The sequence below is a fragment of the Cuculus canorus genome, chromosome 8, assembly GCF_017976375.1.
Source record: "Cuculus canorus isolate bCucCan1 chromosome 8, bCucCan1.pri, whole genome shotgun sequence".
Classification (NCBI taxonomy): domain Eukaryota; kingdom Metazoa; phylum Chordata; class Aves; order Cuculiformes; family Cuculidae; genus Cuculus; species Cuculus canorus.
Genome location: NC_071408.1, coordinates 23489452 through 23512989, shown reverse-complemented (window position 1 = coordinate 23512989; position 23538 = coordinate 23489452). Strand labels below are relative to the sequence as shown.

At 36.8% G+C, this 23538-nt stretch overlaps 1 protein-coding gene across 2 annotated transcripts in view; it reads right to left on the bottom strand.

Annotated features, from left to right (window-relative positions):
- FAF1 (Fas associated factor 1) overlaps positions 1-23538 on the bottom strand; it is a 176387-nt gene that overhangs the window by 119524 nt on the left and 33325 nt on the right. For both annotated transcript variants that reach the window (XM_054072454.1, XM_054072453.1), the window contains 5 exons: positions 17453-17499; positions 14309-14517; positions 10905-10996; positions 10461-10549; positions 2516-2621 (listed from right to left, as the gene is read on the bottom strand). In XM_054072454.1, coding sequence (XP_053928429.1) covers positions 2516-2621; positions 10461-10549; positions 10905-10996; positions 14309-14517; positions 17453-17499 — 543 coding nt within the window. The remainder of the gene's footprint in view (positions 1-2515; positions 2622-10460; positions 10550-10904; positions 10997-14308; positions 14518-17452; positions 17500-23538) is intronic.

Below are 23538 nucleotides of genomic sequence, written 5' to 3'. Positions count from 1 at the left end.
ACTCGGAAAAAATATCTATTCTTCAAAATCCACAGCACTAATAACAACAACAAACTAAACAACTAGCCCTGCAGAGACAGTTGCACCCAACTGTGGCAAGCAGTGGAACATTTATAGAATTCTAAATATTTCTTTTAATAATTGATGTAGTCATTTTGAATCTTTCTGCATAGGATATAACGTGTGAGTAGATTGCATTAACACTGCTTAAACATTTCAACTTGTCAGTATGGCCAAGTCGATTTCTGAAATATTTGCAGTATTTTCCCATCGAAACAGTAATAAAGGTAGAATAAATATATGCCACTGCTTTATAATCACTGAACATTAATGAATATTTTATGTCTTTTTAAATCTCCCTGTTTAATTTAAAAGGGTGAAATTAAGTCTCCTCCCTGCAATATGCCAATTATCTGTAAATCAAACAATAACTTGGCCATTATACTCCTTTTTGTTAATATACCAGAAGCTAATTTGAAAACACTGAACGGCATTTTTAGGTAATAATTGAATAGTCCTTCCTGCCCTCTTGTGGTTGGCAACTGCAACTCACGTACAGCTTCTCCACGATTACAGAAACATACCAGATGGAAAGTAAACTATTAATTTGTTAAAGTGTGAACAAGAGAGTGAAGAAAAAAAATATATATAACAGTCCCTTGAGAGGAGAGATACAAGGGAGAGGAGAAGGAAACAGATCACCAATTCCTCCAAATCACACAGACTAACTACATTCATCAATCATTTGTTACAATGCTCACGCTACGCTAAAAGAAAAAAAAAAATTAAATTAAAAAGCCATTAGGGAGTTAACATACAAAACAGTGCTTGTTTTCTATAATTAGACAAATGTTCACCAACCCTTCTACCTCAGCCAAATCCCCAGTGACTTCCATGAGACTCTGCACAGAGAGATTCACCTGTTCAGCATCAGCTGCACAAGAAGGTCTAGAGCTCTCTTTTCTCATTTTAGCCCCTGAAATTGTCTTCATAATTTTAAACACTATATTGGATGTCATACTTGGATACAAAACAGAAATGCAAAGAGGTGTGATGCTCATGCTGATTATGGGGTGGTAGGATTGGGGGTTTTTTTATTTTGGTTCTTTAATGGAGAAAATCATAACAGACTTTTAAATTAAGTCAACTTTATGTGTTAACATATTGACTGTAACGTGCCATTACCAACAAACAAGACAAGTTCAGTGCGTATAAAGGCAGCCTAGATTCCCCGCACACTTCCACAGCTTTCTGGTTTATTTATGCCAGGTAAGACCCACCAGCAAAGCAGTAACTGATAAAGCATAAATAAAAAAATCCAGCCAGTATGTATGTATGCATTTTCTTTTAGAATCTCACCGTTTTAAAATTAAAAACAAATATTCTGATCATTTATTTCCATAAATATTCAAATTATTTTTCACTGTAAAGAGTCAAAAAACAAACTTACACAACTAAGTTTGTTTGTTTATATTATTATTTAAAAAACCAAACAGAACTTGCTATAAGAGGTTTAAAAAACTAATGTAGAAAACAGGCTTTCTTGCAGGAAAAAGACCAGAATTTAGATCTTAAGAATAATAGGATTCACAATTAAAACAGTTAATGATATTTTTTCATTGTTGTACCAGATATTGTTCCTATAGCCAATATTACAGAACTTGAAATAATTCTGTGACATGAAATACTTCAATAAAATCTATTCAACCCTAAAAGACTGAGAGAAGTGTCAGACCAATAGCAAATATACATTTAATTTGAAAAGCAAACATTTAATCTTAATGTTTTGCAATGTGAATTTTGAAGATTCACATTTCTGGATTGTTTGTCATGTTTCCAGAAGTTACTGGGTTATATGGAAAATAACATCTAAAACACCTGGTGTTAGACATATCATGGAGCATGAGACAACAACCTTTGGCTTTAGAAAGGAGTTTTCAAAATATGCAAGGACTGCTTGTTCTAAATTCAGTGGGTTCGGTGTCACGTTAGAGTTATTTGTTCGTAAAGGACTTAATTCTGATGAAGTTCTCTACAACACCACCCCTTGCTGGCCATTCTACAGAACAGCAGTGACATCCATTCTACACAAAACCATTTGGCTACCAAGGCAGTAAGAACTACAGCACTACAACAGCAACCACTATGGTAGAGGTGCTTACAAGATGGAAAGGGCTAAAAGAAGGGAAGACAGAGGCAGCTTCAAGAATTTAAAAGATAAAATGCAATCTGAATAACTGCCTGTCCTCACCACTCTAGAATAACTCAATATATGAACACTGTATATTTTACTACTACAATACAAAAAAAAAAAACCTTTTCTATACTGTTTAATAAAAAACCTTTTTTAGGCCAAGTTTGTTAATTAAATCATGGCAATCTTGATGATCCAGTTGATTAAAGAAGACTAACAAAATAAAGGAATATCCATCAAGACCGTGTAAACCCTCTTTAACAGAGCTGCCATTAGCTATAATGAGCTACATTTATTCTTCAGCTGTGAAACAGCACTCACCTCCTGAATAGTACTGATTCCTGAGAAGTTGAGGTTGTACTCCCGCTGGACTTCTCGATGGGTGACAATCAGCATGAAGTTTTGATTTAATGACTCCTGCAGGGCCCTGAAATGGTTGAAAGAAAAACAAGAAAATCAAGGATAAGCATGTTATAGCTTGTTTTACACTTAGATGCAAAAACCCCAGGGTACCCTAAACTCTACATGGACAAGTCCAGGCACAACGTTATCATCTCTCTTTTCACTCTTAAATGCAAGGAAGCATGCTGAGAATGACCAAAGGCCATTCCTGAACTCCTTCCTTAATAAGGTGACTGCAGCCTTTAAAGCTCTTCTAATGTTAAGTATTCTCAAAATGGAGAGAATCACGTTATCTTCACAAACATCAGGTATATTTAGCACTCATAATGCCATTAATACCAGGCTTGTAAGCATACTGATGACCAGACAAAATATCAAGCTACAATGCACATTAAAAACTGATGGTAAGTAGAACAAGGCAAAAGCATGCTCTCGATTCTCCAGGGTTACCTAAAGCATAAACCAAACAGAAATTCTTCTGCTTAGTTTCATTCAAAGCACATAAACCCAGCTAATTAGAACTGGAAAACCAACCACAGCAATATCTCTCATGTGGATATTAAGCATTTAGAGAAGTTAGTTCTGCTCAAGTTGTTTCAAATGTACATTAAAGCATCTCTAATGGTATGAATTAAAAAAAAATCTTAAGATACAGATTAAACAGGACAACTATATATATTCGTGTTCTTGCAAACTTGGGGTTTTTTGTGATCTTCCTTGGATGTTAAACAGGCAACCTGTTTGCTTAATTAGGTACAAAATTATGCCACTATCTACTTTTCAAAATAGAAGGCACAACTCCTGTTACAGACACAGCAATCACAGCGGTGTACGATCTTACATAGGCTACAAAACTGCAGCACCATTGTATCACAGCTTGGACTTCTAAACAATATTTATGCAGACTTGACCTGTCCAGTGGCATATGGAATTAAACCACTCTTATTTGATTCTTTGTTTTTTCTCATACCACACACTGCTTTTTTTTCCTTCACAGCTTCACTGTTCCATGACACTTTAATATGTCATTTCTCTTAGCAATCAGGGACAAATTCTGCATGCAGATGAGCACAGCTGTATCTTAAGATACAAGAAGACAGGAAAGACTGCTAGATTGAGTCCTGATTTGTTAGTTTTAACTGCTATTGGAATTACTGAGCTGCAGTTCCACTGCTCAGACAGTAAGGAACCCATGCAATACTCACTGGATGCTTTAGCAAGAGATGCACAATTTGCTTTAACATCTCAAGAAAAATTACCTTACAAAAATATCTTCATTCAGCAAATTAATTTGGATTCTGTGACATCTTAAACATAATAATCACATACTACAAAACAAAATCATAAAGTGCTATTTCTCATCTTTCATGGTTTTGTAATAAGGAAGACAGATCTAACTCACTGTCAGTTCTAGGTATGATCAAGCGTATGAGAGACAGCACAAATGTATCTGAAGTCAGTTATCTATGCTGAAAATGAAGTTAGCTGCACTTGTCACAAAATCTTGTAAGAAAAGGCCTACAAAATTTTAAAATACTTAATAGTCCTTCAAAAGAGGAAAAAAAGAGTCCTGAAAAGTTGTATACCTATTTTCAAAGGTAATTAAAAAATGATTGTTAGCAATAAGTTTTGCATCACCATAACCATATTTTTTTGGCAGATGTTCAGTAGCAACTAAAATATCCCGCTGCGCTTTTTCAGACTGTGATTTTTATTTGTTTTCAGCAAATATGGGGGGTGAATGACATATTTAATTGCTCTGAAAACATGAATTACAGCACATGTGAATGGCTCTGGATTCCATAATCACACAAGGCTCTGTAATAGCTATTTTTGACTCTGAAAATCTGTAGATGCTAGTAGATAATGACTCACATTTTCATTCTGTAATTGACGTAAACATAGACTGAAACAGGCTAGTTCAATCAAACCCTCAGTCTCTCAAGGTATGCATCACAGAAACACTTCAGTGCTTTCCAAAATACAGCGTACTAGTAAAAAGCATCTGTTCATAGGAAAGGTTTTCCACTTCTCTATTTCATCTGGATGTGACAGCAGTAAGTATTTAGAAAAACAAAAAATACTCTTCAAACACAGTTAATTTAAATGAAGTGCCTTGAAATTAAAAACTTTTTGAAGTAACTAAAAATTTTGGTGCTTCTACTTTCTGGATTTCTAAACAACACAAGCTGAATGTTATTAATAAATAATAAATTCTCAGTATATATTCATTGCCAAATGCAGTCAAAGAAGAGGCTGAAAATAAAGCTGGCCAAAATTAAAAAAAAAAAAAACCTGAAAATTTTGAGGGAAAAATGCTTTTGAAACTAGTTAGCAATGAAAGCACACGGCTAATTATTCACCTTTTCTTCAGGTAAATAATATAACGAAGAATATTACTTCAGCTTACACAGAAATGCAGCGGTCTACTGATCCAGTACTTTGAGGTCCTATACCAAAATTTCATATAATCTGACAGCCATATTATCTGGGCCGTATATGTTAGAAAGTCAATGCGAGGAGGAATTGATGGCACATCTGATGGACGATTTGTGCCAATGATTTCCTACACGTACCAACACGTACCAACGCTCCTCAGTGGGATGGGGTTGATTTGAATGTGCAGCTGGACAACCAGCGATGTCAGTCCCCTCAAATATTCATTACCACCAGTAAATAGGAACGTAGATTACCCCAAATAATTTGTGCCAATAGAACTCTGCTTCCAAAACATAACTTGCTCTAAAATTGCATTTTCAGCCATTAAGGCTATGATCAAATGTAATAATACAGTAACCGTATTTAAAGGAGACTTCTCATGACAGTAAGCTAAAGCTTACTTTTATTTCTTTTTAGGTGCACATAACTGTATTGAGAAGACTGACTTTGAACACAATGTATGTTTCTAAAATTTTGGCTTCAGTGTTTGCAGCAGTTTCATTTTCCTGCAAATGCTACCAGTTGACTATAATCTTCCAAATGAAATATCTGCATTAAAAGAAGAAGAAATAAAAAAAATTAAGGCCAAACCCCAGGTCCCATTAAAGTTAAGACAGATTTTTGGTTTTTCCCCCCCATCAGTACTAACACAATTTAATTAATCTGAGAATTAATTAGTGGGAAAAGAAAATCAAATTCTAGAAACAGGATAAAATTAGGCCACTCTTATCAGCAGCGTTTCCCCCCTACTGCAAACTTAGCTTTCACCAGCATTTGCTGATGGGTTATACACTGCCATTACATTTTTTTTTTCCATAGCTGAATCATTATACATTCACTACTCAGCACAGGAGGCAAGGGAATTTTATGGTATTTTCGGGCACCAGTCTTCCAATAGAGGAATTCTGCCTCCAAAAATATCCAAAAAAGAAATCCAAGAATAGACAAGAGAAAATAGACATGAGTACAGTCATCACTCTGAACAGACCTAGCAAGAGAGACTTGGACTAGTTTGGGATTTCATACGTGTTGCCTATGTAGCACTGGTTATCGGCATTATTACAATGCACAGAAACCACAGATCTAATAAATGAAGAACTGAAACCACACTTAGCAAAAAATATAACTGCAAATACTGACAGTGACTTGACACTTGACAGTGACTGCTCAATCAGTCTATGCAAGGCTGAAGGAAGATGCTATTAGCATTGATGTTTATTATATTTTGCTTCCAGTTTTACTATTTCCTATTTTTCTTATCTGGTGCAATATTTTGGGTTTTAATGGCATTTTTCATTGAAATTTTAGTAATATCTTAAGCTTTGAAACCAAAAGTACATCCCTAACCAATGATCAAATGTTACTTTTCATTTCAGTTCCGCAAGGTTTTTTTAAATATATTCAGTATTTCTCATTAGGCAATATCTTTCTCAGTCACGTGGAGATTTCTCCCAAAATCTCTGAATTTTATACAAATAGGTATGACACAAGGTAATTAACATTTCCATTTTAAACTTACAGATTTATACAAGCTCATGTCAACAGAAGTCCAAATTTACTGTAATTACAGATTATTTACATTAAAACAAAATAAGAAATCAGTATGTAAATGTAATGTTTGTTGTAGCTAATGCAGCAGGAGTTGGTAGATTAGGTTCAAACAGCAATCAGTTAGCAAATCTGGCTAACATGTAAATGAGCAGAAGCCCTTTTGTTTACATTCTATTGCATTTAAACTTCAGGATTTTTAAACTGTCTCATGAGCAGATGTGAAAATAAAACATTAATCTTCCCATTCTTATTGAAGCTTTCAAAGTAACTAATGCAAGGCACTGCTCCTGTCCAGTTAAACAGACAATACTAATAATTGGACTTGCAGGTTACATCATTCTTAATTAACACTCTGCTACAGTTGATAGCATACAAGACACCATGCCACAATCACCACTGCTCTGCAACATCTAAAACACAGGCATTCAGCAATAGATGGACTAATTACTTAAACGATGGGGTTTGTGGGTTTTTCCTATCTGCACAGATAACTACACTTCTTAAGTAAGTTACAAGTGTTTAGACAAAGTACATTATTTGTAATATTCTCTAAGGTATGCACCTGGTCAAACAGCTTTTAACTGTACTGAACTTCCCAGTGATTCTTCAGGTATAATGAAGTATTTAAACTTCCAGCTATTTAGCAAAAGAGTACAAATATAAAACACATTATATTCATTAAAATTACAACTAAATTAAAAATTAACAAAAAGCAACTCCCAGAACATGCAAGGCAGAAAGGAGAGGCTATGCCGATGACCCAGCTCCATGGCCAGATTCGCATGCCTACGCTTTTGATGCTCCCCTCTTGCATTCTCCTAAACCTTTTTCCTGAACTGGGTATTGCCAGCTTTCAAGAAGCACTCAAGGCAAAAAACAGGAATGAGCTACACTCTGAGGAAGGGAAAAATCTAATCTGACAAAGTTGGTGCAAGGCATCCCTTCCCCTCTGACAATTAAATGATGGACATTCTTTAGCACCTTTCTTTTTAAGACTGCTTTCCAAAGGAAATAGCGTTATTCTCTACCCACCTGCCCCATCCGGTAACTTTTGAACATATTTTTTAAGTGTCGAGGAGGTCTGACAGTATTATAAAGGTCTCAAGGATCGAGTATAAATCAACAGCCAGGTAAAGGAAAGGGAACCAAATTACTGCCGACCTTAGCAAAACACCGCCTTACAAGCATAGTATTGTAAACTTCATCCAGGAATCTCTGGCCAATGGTCTCAGAACTATGCACAGTATAAGATTTCACCTTTTCTTTGATATTACCCAGCTACCAGCCAGAGAACACAGGCAAGGCAGGCCCCTACACTGCCTGTGTAGGGGAAAAAAGAATTACATAGGTGCTACAAAATACAGGGGAAGGACTGGAGGCAGTGTCAGAGTTAGGAAAAATCATGGGAAGCATGGAGGGAGATGGCCAAGTTACTGCAGCTGCTGGTATGAGGCAGGAATTCACTAGAAATCAGGTGTTATTATGTCTGTATCGTACAGTATATATTATTGTCTTGGATATAATTCATTAATAAGTATGGCTTTCCCAACTGAAATTGTGGAAGCAGGGCACGTAACCATACAGCTGGTATTTGACATTTGCATTTAATCTTTACACCTCAATTTACTAGCATGCAGTAGTAATTCACTGGGTTTCCATTACCCATAAAAGCTTTAGAACTGCCACTGATGAACGAAGACACCCTAGGAGGTTTTCGCTTTAAGCTGCAGGATCACTGTGCCACTACATCTAGATGCTAGTTTTAAGTCACTTCTGGGTTAAGCCCATTCAGTCTGCCACAATAAACTTCAATGCCTACGTATCAATATGTTGGTAGAAGATGTTTCAGACAGTGAGTGTCAAGAACAGGCACAAGTTGGGGTTTATAGACCTATGATGAGATTGCTGCATTTAAAAAGCACATATACATACAATACAACATACTGAAATCTCAGGCTTTTCAAATATCACTTTCTGAAGATATTCAAATCACGACTATTTCTCTGTAGTTCAAAATAGAAAGCATTTGAAGAAAACAACAGATGAACTCACAAAGTAAGAGGCAAAGTTCCTTAACATCCATTAATAATAGATGTGATCATGATGCTTTTAAAAATTGTGGGTAACAAACTAATCTGAGTAATAACTGACCTAACAGTAGGCAGTAAACAGTGTAACTGGGTTTGGTACATTGCTTCAATTAGTTGTGTTTTGATCTGCACTGATGCTTTAATTGGAGGCAAACCTCCCCTTTCATCTAGAATTTATGACTTCAGGGAGATGATCTAGCCTTCAAATTATCCTTGTTTAAATAGCCACTAATTAATCATTGCTTGTTATAACACAGCTACCAAATTTATCTCAAAAATATCCAGAACGAATCTCCACTCCGAAACAAGTAGAAACTGTAAAGGTAACAGCCACTTTGATTTTTCTACCAAGTAAAGTTCTTTTCAACTATTCATCCAATAAAAAGCTTAGGAACTGGTTTTAAACAGTTTGTTGTTATATAGTTTGTTGCAGCTGCAATAAATAACATTCTTCAGTCTCCAGTTTTCTTTCAAAATTCCAATGCACAGCGATACCTGGATAGATTTTGAAACTGGAAATGGACTTAAAAAAACCCAAACTCAAACAACTAAGATCTAAAGTGTTTATCCACAGCGTTTTCACTGTCCTTCAACTAGCTGAAGTTCAATGCCTTGTCTTCACACACAGCTCCCACTTGCATACATGGAGCACATACAGCTCACACACAGCTCACCATACACTGCTCTCTCTGTCCCAGGACTGCTATTCCTTCTCTTAACGCTTTTATTATTATTATTATTATTATTATTATTATTATTATTATTATTATTATTATTGTTGTTGTTGTTGTTGTTGTTGTTGTTGTTGTTGTTGTTGTTATAATAACTGATATCAGCATTCTTATTTCCTCCCTTGACTGCACGGCTGCAGGCAAAAGTCCCTTCTGGTGACATATGAAGTCCTTGCAGCCACTAGGAAGCCAGGGATTCATTTGTATGGATTGCCAAGCAGTTTCCTGGCCCGGGGGCAGGGCTGCAGGGCAGCTCCCCGGCTCCCCTCCAGGCACGGGCACCGCGCACCCTCTCGCGGCTCCCGGGGAAACTGCGCCTTTCCTGGGAAAGAGCTCCTACAGGGAAAGGGAAGAGCCGGGAAGAAAAACACGCTCAAGTAATAAAGCGCTTTGCAATTACTTTGATAAGGGTAAAGATGCCGTTTTCCATAAAACATCTCATTTTCAAACCTCTTACTGACATACGGTCACTCACCATTAACTTTTTGAGTATTCACAGAATCACTGAACGGTTTGGGTCAGAAGGTAACTTTAAAGGTCATTCTAGTTCCAACCCTCCTGCCATTCACATCAGCAGTGAAAGATAACCCACTCTACAGGAAATTAATTACTCAGCCTATCTACACACATTTTAAAAGTCCAAGAAGGTAAGACAAAATAATCTAAGAAACAATTCAGAAAGAAAATTCTGATCTGCTGGCGTGATTTAAATGAGTTTACATTAAATGAACCAACATAACGCAGTAACTTCTGAAAGGCCAGCTCCCATTTCCATGGGGACTAGATTTTTGTTAAATTAAAAAGTCATCGTCTCCAGGAGGTGTAAAATTCTGTATGTACCTAAGTGGTTCATGTACCACACCAAGGTTTTAGAAAAACCTCACAACCTCCTTTTCAACCACAAGGTGCAGAAGCAGTTCATCCCAACACTTACTACAGTGGTGAAAACACTTTGCATTTACCCACTACAGATTCCTGCAAGGATAGATGTGGCTTCTTGAAAACCATACAAAGTCAAATCATACAAGCAGATTTTACAGCCAAAAGACTTACCCAGAATGACTTGAGGAAGGAGGAGGCAGGTCAGGTGTTAGAACATAAAGACTATTATTTTTTGGCAAGTGTAGAGTTTTTAAAACGGTCTGAGGGAAGAAAAATCATTATAAATATAAAATATCAATTTTTAGGCATTGTTTTATTGCGTTTAATTACTGATAGTTATTTACAATACTACCAAATATCCAGTTTTGAGATATACTTACTGTTAACTTCATAACACCCTTTTTGTAGGTGGGCCATGTTAGATACAAAACCAACATGAACTAAAATTTATTCTGATTTTTTTTTTTCAGTGTTTTAGTTTAAGAGTTCCTTGTATGCCACCCCAGCCAGCTAATGCTCTTTGAAACTCACAATTCTTGCATTGTAATTCCCACCCACAAATGCTCAGTTTGAAACTCTGAATTCAGTTAACTGAAAACACAGTTGAAAACTTACACTATCATCTACATCTCCAGTCTTCCATCCTTTTAACAGCATTTTAGATGCAGGAATCTGAAGTTCATTTTCTAGAATATGTTTGATATCTCCTAAAGAGAGAACAAAGAAAATATATAAAATATATACACTTACTGATGTATTTCAAACAGTACTGAGTTAAAAAATGAGAACAAGGACAAATTTACTATGTAAACTATTTTTGATCTAGTTAGCCTTGTAAAATACACTTCAAACAGTAAAGGACAAATGCAGATGAAAAAAAAAAGCACACAAAGCACAAATGATTGGAGAATCACATGAGGATTTGACAATTTGGACATATATTTGAATAGTTCTACACTGCGTAAGTCAGACACACACATTTGCAGATGCATGCAGTGGAGCAATGGACTTTGCCAGCAATAAAGGGGGTGTATATTTTTCACACCTTGTTATCAATAATCCTGATTTAAGAATTGGGCCGTTCACACAATTTAAATGCTCTGACAGCTTTTTCAATGTTTTCATAGAATCACAGAATAGTTTGGGTTGGAAGGGACCTTAAAGATCATCTAGTTCCAACCCCCCTGCCATGGGCAGGGATATCACACTAAACCAGGCTGCCCAAGGCACATTTTGATGCTCTCCTCTCCCTGCAGGTATTACAGTTGTAAAATACTTCAGGTTGGAAAGTACCTCAGGAGGTAATCTAGCCCAAGCTGAGCTCAAAGGTCTAACTGAACCAGTTTAGTCAAGGATTTGCCCATCTGACTCTTGAACACCTCTAAGGATGGAAGTTTGACAACTTATCTGGCCAAGCTGTTCCGGCTTTTCACCACTCTCCCAACTGAAAAAACATAAATACATAAATCCCTATATCTAATGGGAATTATTGATGTTACAAATTGTGTTTATTGCTTCTCCATGAGAAGCCTCCATCTTCTCTGTCCTTCCAGCAGGTAGTCGTAGATAGTGGTGTCTACCTCTCCCCTGCTCTTCCCAAGCCCGAACAAATCCAGTTCTCTGTGCCTCTCCTCACACACTGCCATGTGCTCCGGTCCTCCAACTGTCTTGCTGGCCTCTGCCCGAGTCACTGTAGAATGTCAATGTCTGCCTTGTACTGGGGACCTCAAAATTGGATGCAGTACTCCAGATACAGTCTCATAAGTGCTGAATTATTTCCCTGGATGCACTGGCTACACTCTTGCTGGCACAGCCTAGGATGTGGCTGACCTTCCTTCACTGCAAGGGTAACACCGCTGATGCACGTCTAGATGCCTTTTTAAATAAAGACCCATTCTAGCCTGTCAGCCCTCAGGCAATTATCAGATGGGATAACATAAGTTATCCTATTCCAGATGCAGGACTTCAACTTTGCTCTCTTTGAGCTTCATGAGGTTCCTGTCCTCCCATTTCCCCAGGATGCCCTAGGCCCTCTAAATAGCAGCCCTGCCCTCCAGAAGATCAGCCACTTTCTCTGTTCTGGTATTCTTTGTAAACTTGCCAAGAGTGCTCACCAGATTTTTAATAAAGATATTACACAACACCAGCCCCAGACAACCACTGCGGGATGTCTCTAAACTAGTAACTGTTCACCAGTCAGACTTTAAACCCAGCAGTCCAAGCACTTACCAGCCTACTTATCTAGTCCTTACCCTAACTACATGACTATAAGAATACTACAGCAGACTGTGTCAAAGGTGTTACTAAAGGCAAAGTGACATCCACTGTTCTCCCCTTGTCCACAGAGCGTCATCAAATCATAAAAGGCAAATAACACTGACTAGGCACAATTTGCCCTTAGCAAATCCATGCTGGCTATTCCAAATCACCCTCTTTTCTGTGCTCAGAAAGGGCTTCCAGAAAGATTTTCCCCATAATCTGAGAAAGTTCCACAATCACTATGGAACAGCAGGCTCACTTTTTCGTTAGCCTTTCTTTTCACGCTGACGTACTTACAGAAGCCTTTCAAATTCCTCAGTGGTTTCAGCTCCACCTGACTTTGGTCAGACTCCAAGCCCGCATACTCTGGCAACATCTCTTCATCCCTCCTGGGAAGCCCCATCACTACCTTCAACCTTCTGTGTACTTTCTTTTTGCATTTAACTTAGTCATAGATTCTTTGTTCTTCTCTGCTGGCCTCCTGCCATGCTTCACCCTCTTTCCACATGTTGGCAGGAGCTGTTCTTGTGCCTTGAAAAGGTTGTCCTTTAAGATCAACGGGCTCTCTTGGGCCCCTTTGCACTGAAGGCAGTCTCTCATGGAATCCTAACAAGCAGATTCTCAAGAAAGCCAGAAATCTTCTTTCCTAAAGTCCAAGGTTGAAATTCTATTTGCCTTGCTCACTTCTCTCAGGACTTTAAACACAAGGATGCCCTCAATCTTTATATGCCAAGAAGCAGACACAAGTTCTACACTGACTGCTTCTGCCCTACAGGTGAATCATTTATTCTTGAAAGAACTTAATAAGAAAAAAGAAAAATACTAGGGCTGCAAAATTCTGATCTTGTCAGACTTTTATATCTGCTTTGCATGGAAGCAACTCAGTGCAGTGCAGAACACAAAACACTGGTCAGGAATTCAAACTGATCACCACCAGGTGGCACCAGCCAACGGCAAATCGAATGCTCAAAGGACAAAGAAGGATCAGAAGTTTCCCTTTCAAAATTTCATCACAGACATCAGGCTGCAGCACTGAAATTGTTTTGTTCAACTACTTCTTCATGTGGTTACTTATTTTGATCTGTATAGAGTCTTCAATATAAATGAAAAATAAATAATACTCTTTGTTCTGAGCAAAAGTTAACTGACAATTTGGTCAATGCAGAAACAAAAGTGCTCTGCATACTAATAATAGTATATTTCTAACATAATGTTACAAAAAATGGATCAGTTTTAGGACTACGATAATAAAACAAAAGAAACCTTAATTAGCACAAACGAGTCAAATGAAAACTGAAAAATAAATGCAGTGATGCTCTTCAACTGGAAAGACCTCCTCTAAATCTTGTCAATAATCCTACACAGAAAGAGATGCCATATAGATTTGAAAAGGAAATGCCAAGATCATCCACTTATTCGTAGATTGCATCCACACTAATCCTACCCCAAATTACATTTTCATGCCTCAACTTAATTAGTAATCTCCATTTTGGTTCTAGATTTCAAAAGAAATAATATATATTTGATAGATCACTAACCTTTACAATGGATTAGTGAAATTTTGCTTTTTTAAAGCTGCAAAGAGATTTGAAAATGGTTAGTAGCTGTGGAGGCTGCAGGTTTTGGGTGATTTTTTCTTTTTTGAGAGGTTTGGTTTGCTTTTTTAAAGATTTGGATTTTTGGGATTGGGTCTATTTTGTTTGCTTTTATTTTAGAAGTTTTACCACAACAGTTTTCATTTTATTTTTACAAATCCTTACCAACTGTGGAGCTGTCTTCGAGTACTACATCCACATTTCTGTCTCTGTACTCAACCCTGAAGTCAAGCATTCGAGGTTGTCTTTCCACTATTTGTCTAGATGGCACTACATAGCGAAATGCTGAGGATGAGGAAGGAGTTGAAGAAGCTGCTGTAGAATGACTTGTGGGGCCATACGCTGGTCCATGTGAAGTCTCTGCACCATATTCACTAAAAGATATGCAGATAACAAAGTTTAAACAGAACAGTTTGACATGTTTAAATAAACAAAATGAACGGTATGATTGTGTGCTGTGGTCCACAGCACACAACTCTTGAATAAACTACACTGTTGTATCTGAAAATACCATTTTATTAATAATTAGAACATAACCTTCGTATGAGTAATATTAACATTTCAGTGACTCAGAAGTGCCATAGTAGAACAGCTTAGGCAACAAATAAGCATTTAAGCTACTATTTCAGTCTAAATTTCACTAGGTAATTAAGAATTATCTCAAGAGGAAGGATTATTTCCCGTTCCAGGAAATATGTGAACGTATATGAGACCATATATGTATTGGCACTATGGCAACAACCATCTTTCTACATCATTGGGCTAGTATCACATGGAAATGAGAATAGGAAATATAACTTAAAAACTGCACATATATTGGGATATTTCAACACTAAATTAGTGGAAAACAAGTCAGACATGAAAATAGCTGTGCATTTAAGGTAAATAAACTAAGATAACAAGGAATATATTGCAAAAATACCTAAAAGTACAACAGTAATGCAATGCTGAATTCTAGCTTGCCTTTAATTTCAAAATCCTTCAAGCCTCCTGGACATTCATATAAGGATGTCTCCATACCTGGCTCGAGGATACACACAGCATTACAGGTCAGAATAAATTGGGAAACCCTCACTACCCAGAAGCACTTCATCTTCCTCAGTGAGCCTCTCCACAAGAAGCATGTAACTGGGATTAGAAACAAAGGTAACAAAACATGAAATTTCAGGAATATTACTCCAGGCCAAAAAACCTTATGATGCACAGAAATTAAATTTGGAAGGCAAGCAACTTTACAGGGCAAGCCTAGAGCTTTCCCTCGTAGATGTTCTTATCAGGAAGATCATCAGTCTTGGGCAGTTACAGGATATCATGATGGAGGATGCAAGCTAATAAAACATATGCACTGAAAGAATGGAAGATGAGCAAAGAAGGACTTAGGAAATGCTGAAATGTAATTTGTCTCATTTCCATTCTTAAACAGAACTTATTCGAAAAATTCTTTTTGCCCTTTTTGCAGATACGGTGATATCTGTCAATGGAAATCCTTCTTACAGCAAATCAAATCTGTCATCTAGAAGAGGCCTGAACTGTAAAAAAGCATAAATGTGGATGACAGAAGCGCAGAAGTTATACAGAGCTAATGCAAATCCCACCATTGTGCCTTCCACTTTTGAAAAAGAAAAACATGTCATGCTTGTAAAACAAGGGGCTCCTTCACTTCTCACATCCACAGGCTCAGAAGGATGGATTCCCAGCTACAAAGACCCACACTCCAAAACTCATGCTTAAAGGTCAAAGACCCACTTCAGGGGTCTAAAGAGTACAGGAAACAGCTTTATTTTCAGGCTTTAAAAAAATATAAATACTGAGTGATATGTTATTGTTTTAAACTCAGTGTCCTACTATGAAACAAGTACTATAACCATTTTCTTAACAGAACTAAGAAACAATGAATATCTTGATTCTCATGACTGGATTTGTTTTTCTGAACACAACTGAACTACGAAAAAAAAAGATTTCCCCTTCAATCAATTAACTTACTTCAAGAACAGCTGTATTAATTCTATTTGATTCCACCCCAAAGGGCATCCTACATATCTGACTGGCAACTTCTAATGTATCATAAAAAGCCTCACATCAGTGAAATAAGCCTTATCTGCAAATTGAAAATGTTTCCTTACTGGAAACAAGGCTTCTTAGTCTTCTAAGCATCCTTTAAAACCTCTTCCATTGGAAGAAAATAAAAAGAAAAAAAACATATTTGAGGCATGTTTGACTATTATTTTCTAAAAATTAATAAATCAGTGTTGAAGAAAGCTCTAAGTGAACACAGGACCAGCTTGTTTTCCAAGTCAGACATAACCAATCCCCAGCTCCCTCCCCCTAAACAAATGGTTCTGAACAATCTGGCGTTCCAAATATAAATTCTTTGAAGTCAGGACTTACTAACATGGGTAGAAAAAGTGCTCAACGCAACCAATACTTGATCATAAATGGACTAGGTAGGCCTTACTGTAAATAAACATCTACTGAGCAAATAAGGCTTTATCCTCAATCAAAAACTAACTCTATTTAATGATAACTTTATTGACAGAGATCTCAAAACACTTTACTTACATTATGTATCTTCATCATTAAAGCAAACTTTTCAAAACAGTACATTCTAAGTATATTTTTCTAAACACAATTTGAAACACTATTTTACAATCTTTCTCTAGTAGCTTGATCCCTGTTTTGCCTTTTTCAGTTGTCTCATCAGCACTTAGGAGCTCATGCTTCAGTGACTTCAAGATACCCAGGTATCACTATACAAGCCAAAATTTAATTCAGAAGCTGAAAGAAAATCAGTAAAGCTACTTTTAGAAGGGAACAACCTTACTTTATTGAACAATATCTGCTGCCTGTAATTCAATTTAAAAAAAAAAAAAAGAAAAACATTTTTGGCTGGGGACAGAGAAGCACATAATATCAATATCTTTATAAATGCACAAGGAAAAAGAAAATACTTAGCCTGAATTATCTGTGGATTTGCCTTGCAAATTCTCAGATCTTTGCAGAAAAAATAAACAAGTCCTGAATTCCAAGAAAGCATACCAAAATCCAGTCTTATTAAAGAAACCCTGAATAGAATGACCCAACAACCATTTATTTCAAAATAAAAATCAGTTAATTTGAATAGGTGTTTCAGCTGCTTCTCCATCAGTATGGGAAAAAATGAATACTAACTCTACTTTGCTGAGAACTGAATTTGCTCCAGAAACTGCTTTAGTAGGAGAATTACATCATCTTCTCAGGATTCAAGAACAAAAATATAACTATTACACAGCACCATTCTCTGTATGAGCTACTCCAGCCTGCTGTGCTTACCTTTGTAGAATGCCATTTTCTTGTGGTATTACACCATTTATAGCTGCCTGAAAAGAGAAATAAATTTTCGGTCAAGCCTACAGACCAATAAAAATAAATAAGAACGTCTATAATATGTTTTTAAAAGTTATTAACTTGCTTTAAAATATGCCATAAAATGTTCTCTGTTCAATGGATATTCTTGGTAAATGATACTGTCATTAAAGTACCTGCTTAAAATAGAAACCGTATCTAAGTGAAAACAAACACGAACTGACGCTTAGACTCCTCTATGCACATGATGGATTTCCCAGGTGGAATGCATGGGAATAAACTGCACGGCCCATGCCCAGTAAATCAAACGCTTTGCACACTTGGTATATACATATAGCGAACATACTGCTTTCAGATAATCTAGCTAACTGAGCACAGACAAGACAGCCCAATGGCACGTACACAGAAAATCTGTTTCCCAAAAGCATCAGACCTGCACAAAGCTATAAACCTGCTCAGCTGCACACACACTGCATGCTGCAAAGCTTCACAAATTGCTGAAGTCAGCGCAAATGGCTACTCACCAGCCTCCATCACCACCCACACCTTCCAGACAAATCTGCCTCTAGCTCAGACACACAAATACCGTCCAGCCTCTTAAGAGTCTTCACGTGGCAGGGAATCACAGAAACGACTACCCCACACATTCAAACAATCTTCAGGTAGAAGTACTTTTAAAGTAAGGTTTATGCAGTTAAATATCACCCCATGCTGCCCAGATCATCAGAATAAACAAAGTATTACTTATAGGTATGTAAGCACAAACTTGGCAAGCTGCATTCACATTTGGTCTAATTTGAAATTACAGAGTTATTACCTATAAAAATACCCTACTGAATTCTATCTCATATTAAAATGCATTATGTTTAAAATGGCCACAACACACCCTAGCTGCAAGTTCAAAACGCTGCTTCTAAAAAAATTGTCTTCTCAGCCTATTACAGAATCACTCCATCCTATGTTGCAGATTTTTTTACCGCATTTCCAGCGCATCTGATGCTACAGAAGTTTATACAGACTTTGAAATTATATGTAAGTCAAGATGAGGGAATAACTTGGAAAGCAAATAAGACCCTCTCCAGCAGTATATAGAAGACAATTTATTTCAGATTGCAAAAAAAGTGTTTTAAAATCATCTCATTGCTAGGGTTTTCAGATTTGAGGGGCAATGAAAGTTATACTGTGTGAGCTGGTGAAGGTGACTTACACATTCTACTGCTCAGCTGCTTACACTTTGTTCCGATAATTGTTAGAAGCCATAGGAGTAAAGATGTCAGAACCCTACCTAACTTCAGACTTTTGATCCTAGCCCAGCAGTGGGCAGATAAGGTGGAATAGCACCTGTGTTCACAGGTAAATATTTGTTAGGCTTAACAGTGAGCCTAAAGAGAGCTTGTAGCATCCCACTAACCTCTGTTTTCTGCTGTACCACCAGCAGTTCATTCTATTCTCCTCTGTCAGATATACCTGACCAGTTGACCAGTATAGTTGGTGATTGAGTGCCTAGTCCCTTATGAAGAGAACACTGATCTTTAGAAGCTCATAGATTCCCTGGTACTCCAGGAGAACAAAGCTATTCACTATAGATGAACTGTGGACAGTCTTCATCTATCAACATCATTTTTATAAATTTACATTAAAAAATGCAGCTTAAGCAAGTGCTTAATAAACACAAAAATGGACAACATAGGATTTAAATGCTGTGCTTTTTCTCTGAATACATAAATATGATTTTTACAACTTCCATTAGCAGTTAAGGTTACAGAGTCAAAAATTATTACTGCAGTACTCAGCTAAGTAACTATGATATTGTAATAAGATTTATGCTTTATTTAGACACAAACATTCCATAAATAACAGCAAAAAAAGCAGACAAAGAGCTACAGGTATCTATAAGCTACAGCAACCACCCATGAGGCTGTATCACATTTCAGTGAAAACAAACTTTCCTACCAGATCAGTTTTAAATCAGTTTATCCATTGTACATGGCAATAGTCACTGGTTTCTTTCTAACAATGTGTCTCATTTGTCATCACTGTGGTTTTTGCAGTCATACACAGCTCTTGATCATGTTCATTTAATAAACCCCCAGGAAAAAGTAGGAGGTTTTGGTTTGTTTGGGTTTTTCTGGATTGGTTTCCCTTCCCCATACTCTTTAGCAACATACATTTCACTCCTGTCAATCTACAGGTAAAGCTAGTTGAAAGACAAAAATATCTTTTATTTTGCATCTGTAGGATAGAGAGAGGAAATACAAGTTTGCTACCACAGGACCAATGCTAATAATCTGCTGGTGCAACAGAATTCCATTTACTGCAAGAAAAAGAAGCTGCTTCAGCTATAAAGAAACATAGCAGAGCATGGCATTTCCACACTGTTTCTGTCAAAGCTCACGTCTCAGTCTCATAGGATCAAATCAGTTCAAACTTTTTCTAAGCCTAGTGAGAGGGGCTAAACATGATAGAAGCTCCAAGCTATTTTCTTTAAAACTGAATAAATCACTTGTTCAGGTCCTCAGCTTTGTAAACTTGATGACATTTAAGGGGCACACCAGTAAGAAAAAACAGCAGCAGCATTATGTACTTTTTTGATGGAAAGACCTCTATTAACCACACAGTAAAAATAAAGAGCCCAGACACCGTTTGTCAAGCAAGATGGAAGACTAAAATTATGTAGATGGCAAATAGTAGCAGTGCACATGTAGATATTGCATAAATATTAAATACCCATGTTCTTACAAGACATCTATAAGTAGGCCCTGCAAAGAAAATAAGAAAAAGGAACAACCATCTGCTTTAGAATTTCATAGGAGGAAGGCTGTGACTATAAAAAACACAACAAGTTATTAGTTCCAGGCTGTTCCTTCCCAATGTCAGTCCCCTTTGAGAGAGGATCACGTCTCTATGGTTAAGCAAACATTCAAAGATATTAAATGTTTTTGTCTTTCCCAACAGGGATCATTTGATCATCAAAACCAGTCTGTGTGACTAATACACAGTAATTAAATAGATGTATTACCCTTGAAACTATTTTAGTAATAGTTGCAGTAAATCTATTCATGGGTTATCAAACATAAAGATACGAAGTCTGGCTCAGAAAATTTCTTCACAGCTCCCAGTAACCTGTGGCTGAGAGCAGGGAAGCAGCACTCCAGCAGTTCTCATCACTGTGTATACCCACAAGTGTCACTGCTGGATACTGGGTACCAGAGCTTCAAGTGTTTACCTGTTCTAATGCTATCACTATTTAAAGAGTGAAGGTCACTTTGACTACAAAATTCTAGGGCTTTTAAGATTTTCTTTTCTCCCCCTAAAGCCAAGAATCTTAGGTGTGCCTCAGGACTACTCATATACAAACTCTACTGCAACACTGCTCTAACTTGGAACAGAGGAATAGAAGCAAGAACACAGTTATCTTTTTTCAATTACAATATTCAAACCAGACTCATAACTTATTTTAGGAAATTATTAGCCAAAATTGGTTAGTTTTCACTTATACATTTTGTTTAGAGATATTAGTTATATATTCAGCATTTCAAACAGCTTATTTAAGAATTTATTAAGCCCCTCATGACTTGATCTAATGGGATCTGCTTTTGACCAGACCAACAACCAGAAGTAACTTCCAGTCTCAAGTACTGTATGACTCCATCATCCAACAGTACTGGATGTACTGATAAACAGTATGGAGAATCCTGTTCATTTAAATGAATGCGAAGACAAGAATATGATGTCATACCAGAGCAATGAGTCCAAAGCAACCATACCTTTTTTGAATGTTTGTTTCAGCAGCATGCTTCCGATACCAAAACATATTAAATCCAACATTTTGTTGTTTCTCACAAACATAGGAAACAATAAAGCAATAAGGCTATAAAAGGTAACCAAAGGCAATAAAAAGTAACCAAATCCATTAATAGTTCGGGCAACTCAGAAACTCTGGTATTCCAAAAACAGACTGAAGTTATTTAAGTGCCTAAAGAACGTTGTGACGCAGACTGAAATGTAATGCTTTCAAGAGAATTTTAACTTAAATAGGTTAGTCAGTTCTGACTAAATGTGACTATCTTTTATGAGTACAAGACAGCATTAGAATCATAACAAGAACCACCATTTATTAATAATCTGATGAAGCAACAATGCTGACGACTTCTCTCAAAATACAAAATTATAGTGCTAGTCATTTAAAAGCAATTAAGCACATCTTACAGAAACTCTCATTCCATGGGAATGAGTGACCTATGGATAATTGTGAATGTGGTATTTTAGGTAGCAAAAACCCTAAGCGTCCAAGTTTAAAATACTTGGCAGTCATCACCTAGTCTGGAAATGGACAGGATTTACCAATCATTTTAAAACAGAGGTCTACATATACTGATTGTATATTTAAACAAAGTGGGAAATTCTTTTGTCCTCATGAACTATGGATGGGAGGTTTTATTTCCAGAACGTAAAAATGATGTTTAGATGAATTATCTTGAGAGTTTAAAGCATGCTCAGACAAAAGCAGAGGTACAGGCTTTTGCATTGGGCAATGTGAGAGAGCTTTCCCCGTGGCCACCGCTTGTTCCCTCTCCTTCCCAACCTCCTCACCACAAAACAGTTTTGTCTGCTAGATACAGACCCTACTCTAGATACAGATCCCTTAAAAATTTACCCATTCAAACCTCTATCCCGATGAAAAGTAAGAGCAATCAGGCTCTAGGCTGGTACACAGGAATTATGGATTCTCCTCAGGAAACAGCCTGGGCATTTTGCATGAGTGAAACCAATCTCAGGAAGATCGACTTTTCAAAACAGGTTATTAGAAAACACATCTCCAAGCAAAAGAAGAAAACAAGTTCAAGTAGTGTGATGCTGGCAAAACAACCCTTGCAGAAAAAGAAGCAAGAGAGATGTAAATACCATGCAAATGTGAAAGCTGCATCAGTTTCACCGAGACAAAATAACCATAGCAGCTTAATGCAACTGGTACAAGTTCATGTATGAATCATCTTACACAGAATTTTACAGCCTTGTTTAGGTTTGACTGAATTCAGCAAATCAGACCACTTCTGTCTGCTTAATAAAGGCCACACAGAGCTTTACATTTATTTAGCTAAAAACTGAGGTGGTTTACATTAAATAAACACAACGCACAAATGAGATGCAGACACTAGGCAATAGAAACTGCCATAGGAGAATATTTATTCCAAAACCCAAAGATATCCAACCGACAGTGTTGACTGCTTCAGAAAGTCACAGGGAAATACAATGGAATAACTTGCTCATGGGGCATTTTCTTCCCACCCCCAATTATCTGTACATATTCAGATTTCTAGTAATTTTTTTTGTTGCATTCCACTTAACAGCCTCATAACCCATATATTTAATTATTTCTATGAAACTCAGCAAGAGCTTCCTTTGATGAAAGGATTCATTTATTATCACTTTCAAAAAACTACATTCTTCCCCAAATGCTAAAAGTCTTAGAAATTTTACTTTTGGTTTTAAATGTCTGGTAAGCTAAAATTGAAGCTGTGTCTTTCCTGCTCATTTTGCCTTTTCTTCCTATTAAATATTTAATGTCTCCTTGATACAAAACCAATTCCTCTTAAATCACAGATTCAGAAAGTTCACTCCATACGGTTTTCTACATTAGCAGAAGCAAAGGCAGCTAACCACCTCAGAGGAAGGGGTACTAGCAGCTTTTAGGACTACATTTTGAAATACAACCAAAAAAAGCTTGTTTTGGTGTTTCACCCTACAAAAAGAATGCTTGCCTGACTCTGTCAGGATTTAATCTTAGAATTATTTCTCAGTCTAATTACACAAGTGAACGTAATATCAAAACAGAGGGAGCAATGACATGCTAGACCAACCTACTATGGTTTGGAGTTCTGAAGAATAAAAAAATCATAACTATTATATTTTGGAAATACCAGCTAGCATTCCTGTATGCTATTAATTCATCCTGATCGAGGATCCCTCAAGATTTGTTGAATTTAAACAAATTAAACATGTTTTTTAAAAGCTAGAATTGTAATAAAATATACTAAAAGGTCCTCATTAGG